The sequence below is a fragment of the Oncorhynchus clarkii genome, chromosome 13 (genome assembly GCF_045791955.1).
Source record: "Oncorhynchus clarkii lewisi isolate Uvic-CL-2024 chromosome 13, UVic_Ocla_1.0, whole genome shotgun sequence".
Classification (NCBI taxonomy): domain Eukaryota; kingdom Metazoa; phylum Chordata; class Actinopteri; order Salmoniformes; family Salmonidae; genus Oncorhynchus; species Oncorhynchus clarkii.
In genome coordinates this window covers 11,756,404-11,765,698 of record NC_092159.1, presented here as the reverse complement: position 1 = coordinate 11,765,698, position 9,295 = coordinate 11,756,404, and the positions used below count along the sequence as shown (strand labels likewise).

Sequence of the window (9,295 nt, the reverse complement as noted above, 5' to 3'; positions counted from 1 at the left end):
AGTAATCAAGAGAGAGAGAGAGAGAGAGAGAGAGAGAGAGTATACTCAGTAATTGAAAGGGAGAGAGAGAGAGACAGAGAGAGAGAGAGATTACTCAGTAATTGAGAGGGAGAGAGAGAGAGAGAGAGAGAGAGAGAGAGGTGAGTGCTGTAGCAACTTCCTGCTGTTGCATGAGGCATTGAGTTGCAGTTATTTTCTCTCTGTCTGAAACTCTGACAGACTGTTGCACAGAGAGAAGCGGGAGCTGACTGAAGCTAAGCAGGATGCAGGCTATCAAATGTGTTGTTGTGGGAGATGGGTAAGTGTTTTTCATTTTATTTTATCACATGATATCTTAGTGCTGTGATTTAGTCATTGGTTCAATGAGCGATCGAACCCTATAGGAGTTGTATTGACCTCTCAGTATGTGAAGCCAAGAGTGGATGCTTGTTGATGTCTTCACTTTCTCTGTCCTGGGTGACTTCAAGTGCTTCTCTTTCTGTTCTCGTTTTACATCTACAGAAATACGTGTACAGATATTTCCATTCACAAATCATGTAACAGATTATGAACATGAGTCTGTTGAGAGACCCAGAGGTGTGTTGACGCCACTAATCAGGTGTATCCAAAGATATAGAGTTAAAATAGCTTCCACAGTTAGTGCAGTTCCCTACGACTCATTACCTAGTTCATCATTAGTTGACTAACAGACAACTACTATCTTTCATCCAGCTCTATTGAATCTGAACCCCAAAGCCAACTTCAATGGACTCGTATGGCAGAATAGAGCACTGTGTAACATGGGACAGTCGTGGTTGTGGATAGGAGAAACCAACACAGTCATAGCAGCTGTATAGTACACGCCAGGACATGCATTTAAAATGCTGCCATGTAAGAGGATCACTGGGACAGTGTCCCAAATGGCACCTAATTCCCTATGTAGTGCACTACTTTTCACCAGAGCCCCTGGGCCTTGTTCAACAGGAAGGCACTATATAAGGAATAGAGTGCCATTTGGGAAGCACAACATGTGTTGTTCAGAGCAGCTGAAACAAGGTAAATACACACATCATGAAGGAGTGATTTGATTGGCTCATAATATAATAGAATAGAATAGAGTGGTTGGTAAATCTATCTCTGTTATTGATGGTCATAACACATGGACCAGTCGTCCTATCTATAGTGTATACAGCTTGATTTCAGTTCACTTGTCTGACATGTTCAAGGTCGTGTTTTGCAACTCAAAGGTGTGTGATGTCACGCACAGTTTGTTTGGTGGGTCAGTGACAAAAGACAGGATTTTCATCTACAGTTTGTTTGGTGGGTCAGTGACAAAAGACAGGATTTTCATCTACAGTTTGTTTGGTGGGTCAGTGACAAAAGTCAGGATTTTCATCTACAGTTTGTTTGGTGGGTCAGTGACAAAAGTCAGGATTTTCATCTACAGTTTGTATGGAGGCCCCCATTTATGTTCTCATTCTTGACGTTGTCTGTGAATTCATGGAACTGTGAGGTATGTTAAAACACTGGACCCCAAGATGTCCGATCAGACCTGGTTTACTAGGACACTGAGAGATGATGAGGTAGAGGTCATATTGTTAGGAGAGGGGAACATGTCCTTACAGAGAGGGGAGTGTTGTTGTTGTCATATTCATTGTGTCGTGAAGTCCATCAGCTATACAAAGATGAGGGGACATCAGTGTCCAAACAGTTATTGTCTGTGTACCAAATTACACCCTATTCCCGATGGGGTGCTGGTCAAAAGTAGTGCACTAAGTAGGGAATAGGGTGCCATTTGGGACATGGAGAGTGTAAACAACCTGTTTTCAGTGTACACTAATCAGTGAGTTCACTTCACAGGTTATCATTCAATAGATGATACACCTAAACAGGTGATTGTAAAGGAATGGGTGGTAAGAGAGAAGGGGGGAGGGAGATCATGGGTTCCATATAGAACACTCTGTGGAAAGGGTTCTACATGGAACCTGGGGAATGTGAGATAAATACCAAAAAGGATCTATTTCCTGTTTTTCAGTGCTGCCTGACTGACAGTTTTAATCAGGGCTCGTGTTCACAAAGTGTCTCAGAGTAGGAGTGCTGATCTAGAATCAGTTTAGGCTTTGAGATCATAAAGAACGAGACATGGGGGACCTGATCCTAGATCAGCACGCCTTGTCTGAGATGCTTTGTGAATACAGGCCCGGTTCCCATTGGCACATTTTGTCAGCATCATTTACACAAGCCCCCTGCTTGTAACATTATCTCATATATTACAGTGTTGTATGTTTATCACGATTATCTGTTTGGTAATATGCCAAATAACATGCAGACATTGTCTCCAGCCTCTGTCTCTTAAACAAGTGTTTTTGGTGAAGGAGGAAGGAGGTTATGGTAAAACCCAGACAGACTCATCACTCTCTAAAACACAAGCTGGCTTCCTGTAAACCATGTGACCTACTCTGGTTGCCGTGGTTATGAGCCCTTGTCAACCTCTGTGACCTCTGTGAGTAGCACGCTGGATATGAGTGTTTGTAAAAATGAGACAAATGGAAATATTGAGTACAAAACAAACTGAAAAATGACAGAGTATTTGTGTTTGTTTATTTTCTCATATCTAATGTGATGAAGAAGCAGGTTGTTTCCAATGAGGAAGAAGATAGACTGAGAGATAGAGACCTGTAGTCATCATACTAGAAGGCCATGCTGCGTCTTCTTCAACAACGGTTCAGTGGAAAAACAAGATGTCCGCCGTAGAGGAAGAAGATAGACTGAGAGATAGAGACCTGTAGTCATCATACTAGAAGGCCATGCTGCGTCTTCTTCAACAACGGTTCAGTGGAAAAACAAGATGTCCGCCATAGAGGAAGATGATAGTTCACGTATTACTCAACACCCTGATGTAGTTCTAACCCAAGTCATGATGTTGAGGAAGTTGAGACTTGACAGGACACGTTGGGGTAGTGGAATGTGATTGGTTGATTCACCTTGAACTATGCTTACTTGTTGTTTATGGCCAAACCCAGCTTCCTTTGTTCAGACTGGAGTTCTTTGATTGAGCTGGTGGATATGGAACAGAGCCTTGAAAATGCTTCAATGTTTTCATTGTCTATTTCATGTGTTGAAACGGTGTAGGGAACCCATTGGGCACAGACGTCATTTCAACGTCTAGTTTGGATTTACATTTGGTTGAGTTATCAACTAACGTGAACTCAACATGAAATCAACAAAAATGTCATCCTGTCATTGGATTCAGGTTAAAAGTTGACGACTTTTTGCAAATTCAATCAGTTTTGTACGTTGATTCAATGTCACTACGTCTTTTTTCCCTGAAATGACATGAAAACAACGTTGATTCAACCAGTGTTTTCACAGTGGGATGTTGCATTTCCACCACTAATGGTTAAGGTTATAGCTGTTTAAATGACCATTGAGTCCTATTGAAAACGTTGATGTGTATTTTCCCTGTGTGTTTCAGAGCTGTTTAAACGTTGATGTGTATTTTCCCTGTGTGTTTCAGAGCTGTGGGGAAAACATGTCTTCTCATCAGCTACACAACCAACGCTTTCCCTGGAGAATATATCCCTACTGTGTGAGTACACACACACACACACACACACACACACACACACACACACACACACACACACACATACACATACACACACACACACACACAATATGTACAGTACTCACACACACACGCACACACGCACACACACACACACACACACACACACACACACACACACACACAATATGTACAGTACACACACACACACACACACACACACACACACACACACACATACACACACACACACACACACAATATGTACAGTACACACACACACACGCACACACGCACACACACACACACACACACACACACACACACACACACACACACACACACACACACACACACACACATATGTACAGTACACACACACACACACACACACACACACACACACACACACACACACACACACACACACACACACACACACACACACACACACACACGTACACACACACACACACACACACACACTTGATATGTACAGTACACTAGAAAAGTGTGTGTGTTCTCTCCCTCAGCTTTGATAACTACTCAGCCAATGTGATGGTGGACAGTAAGCCAGTCAACCTGGGTCTCTGGGATACAGCAGGACAGGAGGACTATGACAGACTGAGACCACTGTCCTACCCACAGACGGTACATACAAGCACATACATACACATTTATATATAATATACACAAGCACACATTTATTTATATATAATATACACACACACACAAACATGTATATATAATATACACACACACACACATTTATATATCATTTACACACACACACACACACAAACCTAATTGAGTCTAATGCATAGAGCTTGATCTCTCTCTATCTCCTCTCTCTCTCTCTCTCTCTCCTCTCTCTCTCTCTCTCTCTCTCTCTCTCTCTCTCCCTCTCTCTCTCTCTCTCTCTCTTTCTCTCTCTCTCTCACTTTCTCTCTCAGGATGTGTTCCTCATCTGTTTCTCTCTGGTGAGCCCAGCCTCCTACGAGAACGTCAGAGCCAAGGTGATCCTCTCTAGATTCTACCTGTATCTATCACATTCAGGGTTGGCGTTGTAAAATTCAATCATTCATTCATTGAAATTTCCCAATTATTTTCCATAAAGTCTTTTCAACATGTTAATTGGTAATTGAATATTCAGCCTGCAGAATTGACTGAACCGAAGTTGAATTAAGTTCCATAAAACATAAAGCTGTATGGAGGTGAATTGAATTGAGCCCTAAAGGAAATGTCAGTGAGGATTCAAAGTGCATGTCCTACTATTGACCACTAGATGGCGGTGTGTCCCCACACTGTCAGAGGGACTGTTTGCTCCTACTGTGTCAAGCCTACTCTCTCCTCCGTCACACACCTCTACTCCAGTGAAAGCGCTTTGGATATATTTAAACATCTTTTCATTATTATTTTCAAGATCTTTTCATTATGTCTACAAAGTCTATTCAGCGTGGGTGTGAAACGCGACACACACAAAACAACAGCCGTCATCACTTGGGAACAAGGACCTTGATATTTTTATTTGAGATATGAATTCTTCTTTTATTAGTTTTCACTTATTAAAGCTAGAATCCTTAGTTGCTGCATCCATTTTTGGACTTATAAATGACTAATATGTAGCTATTGATTCTTGAAGAATATACCTTATTAATGCCTCAGGAGCTTTAACTGTCGAACCCAAAATATAAGCTTGTTCTACTGAAGTGTAAACTAATACTGTATAGCCTCAAAACATGTTTAAAATGATACATTTGATATCACGGATGGCCAGTCCTTGCATCCTTAGCTCTGTCTATGAATTTGAGAATAGCCCCTTACCGTAGCTTTTTAGCGAAACAGGGGCGTTTTTTTATTGTTTCGATTAAGGATTGTAGCTTTAATGATGTAACATAACAAAACTATCATTTCCTTCTTCAGGTGGAGAGAGGGTGGTGGTGTGACATAAATTCTCAAATAGGACTTCTTTCATACTGCGATAAACTATGAACATATTGATAGTAAGCATTGGCCTCCATAGTGAGGAAGCCCACCCCTCCCCTGGAGACCCCACCTAACATGCCCCCGCTCCGTCTCCCAACCAGACGATGAAGGTGTTAAATATCTATTAGATGTCAGGTGCATTGGGTCAGGGCCACACGGGGATGGGTCCCCCGGGAGAGGGCCAGGCAGCCCCACCACACAAAGCCAATGTTTAGAAAATAATTATAATATTAAACAAAAGTTGTTTATTTATTTTAACACAGGAGTTCTGTAGTGTTCAAATACAAAGACATTAACACATAATCATTAACACATAATTATGTCATATGACAACAATGAAGTGAGGCCTCTTCACCCCCTCTAGACCCACACCCAGGCTACTCTATCCCCTCCCTAGAGACCCACTCCCAGGCTACTCTACCCCCTCCCTAGAGACCCACTCCCAGGCTACTCTACCCCCTCCCTAGAGACCCACTCCCAGGCTACTCTACCCCCTCCCTAGAGACCCACTCCCAGGCTACTCTACCCCCTCCCCAGAGACCTACTCCTGCGCTCCACCCCCTCCCCCCTCCCTCCCAGAGATCCACTCCCAGGCTACTCTACCCTCTCCCCAGAGACCCACTCCCAGGCTGCTCCACCCCCTCCCCAGAGACCCACTCCCAGGCCGCTCCACGCCCTCCCAAGAGACCCACTCCCAGGCTGCTCCACCCCCTCCCCAGAGACGCACTCCCAGGCTACTCTACCCCCTCCCCAGAGACGCACTCCCAGGCCGCTCCACCCCCTCCCAAGAGACCCACTCCCAGGCCGAAAATCAGAAAGGATGTTTGTGACAAAATAATTGATGAAACCTTTATGTTTTCTCCGTGACATTCAAATCAGCATTAAAAAACGTTGAAGTTTAAGTTTGTACCAGCTGAGTGAGTCTGTCCAGTCAGAGACCACTATGATGACACCAAACGCGTGAAAGTATTCAGATTACGTTTCTGAGTTTTGAGTATTCCAAAAGTTACGCTACTGATGACAGTTTTGGACAGGTAACTAGTAACTGTAATGGATTACATTTAGAAAGTAACCCACCCAACCCATGTCCTGCCCCTCAAAACAAATGCCCCTCAAAATGTTTGTCTGATTTAAGGAAAGTATAAATAAATCAGTGGTAATATGAGACAAAGACATCAGAACACATTTATTTCATGTAACAACGGAGGTGTAGCAACACCTGGGTCTTTGTTACCAATCAACAATGATGTTTCCTCCCAAAGGACATACTAGTTCAGTCTAAGTATAACAGACTTCCCAAGTAGTGTAAAAGAGGTCTGTTTCTTGACTGTGTCCATCTCGCTAATAATAATCAAAATTAAAGCTAGAAAGATAGGGAACATCGAAAATTCCTAAACGATGGATAGAGGACTATTTTTTCCAAATGTTGACGATGATTAAATGTTACCGATTTTCAGCGTGGCCCTCCCTCTGGCCCTCGTGGAGGAGCGATTGAGACCCCAGGGTCAAAATGAGTTGACAGACCTGATGTAGTGTGTGATGGAGCACTACAGTTGTTCCAGTAAGAGGAACCATCTGACCAGCACGGTAACACATGCAACAACATCACACTATGTTGTTCATAACCTTGTCACGGCTGGAGTTAAGGTGAGGAGAACCTCTAGGGGGCAGAGTTCCCTGGTCATCCCCAAACATCTGACAGAGTATGGACTATATGTAACCGGTATGGTTTGATCATGGGACACGACTAGAACCTGGGCAGTAAAGTGGCTGGTTCTCCTTGGCAGCGGTCACAGGTGGAGTCCAAGTCAGGGTACATGTAGATAGTCCATACTTGGTGTAGTGCATATGCGTAGTTTTAATTGAATGAGACTATGTGTCGCACAGATAGAGTAGCAGTGATGTCACAATGACACACACACACATTCTATTGAGTAGAATCCACAGCCTTTTAGTCTCTTCTCATCTGAAGAGACTCTTCACAACACTCCATTTGGATCTGGCTTTTAAGACATATCTAGTCTTGTTTGTAAGGATTTTTCCCAATAGCTAGCCCACATTACACAATCCACTCATGTTAATTCTGTTGCCCCTTCACTCTCTTCTCCATCCAATGCCAAAAGTATTTCTGCGTTTTCTGTTTCTCCTTGCTGTTTTACTGTTGTCGCCATGACGACCGGGTCCCTCTACCGCAAATGTTGTTCTATGCAGATACTAGATTATCACAGAGTGTTGCTATGGGTCACAACATGATGGAATGATGCTTCCTCTTTGTGTTGAGTTTCTATCCGTATGCTCAAATGTGTTTGTGTGTGTGTGTACCCACATACAGTATATTTATCATAGGACACAGTGTACCTACATACAGTATATTTATCATAGGACACAGTGTACCCACATACAGTATATTTATCATAGGACAGTGTACCCACATACAGTATATTTATCATAGGACACAGTGTACCCACATACAGTATATTTATCATAGGACACAGTGTACCCACATACAGTATATTTATCATAGGACACAGTGTACCCACATACAGTATATTTATCATAGGACACAGTGTACCTACATACAGTATATTTATCATAGGACACAGTGTACCCACATACAGTATATTTATCATAGGACACAGTGTACCTACATACAGTATATGTATCATAGGACAGTGTACCTACATACAGTAAGTATATTTATCATAGGACAGTGTACCTACATACAGTAAGTATATTTATCATAGGACACAGTGTACCAAACACAAGCACAAAATGATTCCACACAGGACGAGACCCATAATCATCTGCGCAATACACGCGGCACGAAGGCCAGAACAACAGAGCACAGGTACTCACATGGCCAATGGACATGGGAACAATAACCAACAGGACAATGGTGAACAAAGGGCACACTTATACAATTACTAATCAAATGGAATACCGGCCAGGTGTGTTATGACAGTTCTGGAGGGATACATGACAGTCTCTCTCAGTCTCTCTGTCTCTCTCTGTCTCTCTCTCTCTCTCTCTCTCTCTCTCTCTCTCTCTCTCTCTCTCTCTCTCTCTCTACAGTGGTATCCAGAGGTGAGGATAACTGGTGGCTAAGAGTAGATAATAAAATATTTCTCTCTCCATTTCTCTCTCTCCTCGTCCTCCTCCCCCACCCTCTCCCTCTCTCTCTCTTTCTTTAGTGGTACCCAGAGGTGCGTCACCACTGCCCGTCAACCCCAATCATCCTAGTGGGTACTAAGCTGGATCTGAGGGACGAGAAGGAGACCATCGAGAAGCTCAAAGAGAAGAAACTGGCCCCCATCACCTACCCACAAGGCCTAGCGCTGGCCAAGGATGTTGGTAGGTCATTGCATATAATAATCCATTACTTTTTATGATGATGGAGTTGTATTTTGTAAAGTACTCTAAAGTGTTAAAACCTCTTGGGGCTAGGGGGCAGAATTTTCATTTCAACTTCCTGCTACTCATGCCAAGAATATAAGATATGCATATTATTCAGATTTAGATAGAAAACACTCTGAAGTTTCTAAAACTGTTTGAATCATGTCTGTGAGTATAACAGAACTTATGTAGCAGGCAAAACCCCGAGGACTAACCGTTCAGATTGTTCTTTTTTTTAGGTCTCTGTCTGTTCAGTGAGTTCTCTTTGGAAAACTATATTTCTTAGGAACTGGTTTTCAGTTCCTACCGCTTCCAATGGATGTCACCAGTCTTTGGAATTTGGTTGAGGTTATTCCTTTGTGCAATGAA

At 42.8% G+C, this 9,295-nt stretch overlaps 1 protein-coding gene across 2 annotated transcripts in view; it reads left to right on the top strand.

Annotated features, from left to right (window-relative positions):
- Nucleotides 1-103: 103 nt before the first annotated feature.
- Nucleotides 104-9,295, top strand: part of LOC139424407 (ras-related C3 botulinum toxin substrate 2-like) — an 11,111-nt gene continuing 1,919 nt past the window's right edge. Inside the window, exons 1-5 of one of the 2 annotated variants that reach the window (XM_071176183.1) lie at nt 104-298; nt 3,497-3,568; nt 4,081-4,198; nt 4,501-4,563; nt 8,725-8,884. In XM_071176183.1, coding sequence (XP_071032284.1) covers nt 264-298; nt 3,497-3,568; nt 4,081-4,198; nt 4,501-4,563; nt 8,725-8,884 — 448 coding nt within the window. In that variant the 5' untranslated portion in view covers nt 104-263. Of the gene's footprint in view, nt 299-2,354; nt 2,483-2,607; nt 3,569-4,080; nt 4,199-4,500; nt 4,564-8,724; nt 8,885-9,295 lie in introns of those variants that run through there. The other variant, XM_071176184.1, reaches the window with a different exon arrangement.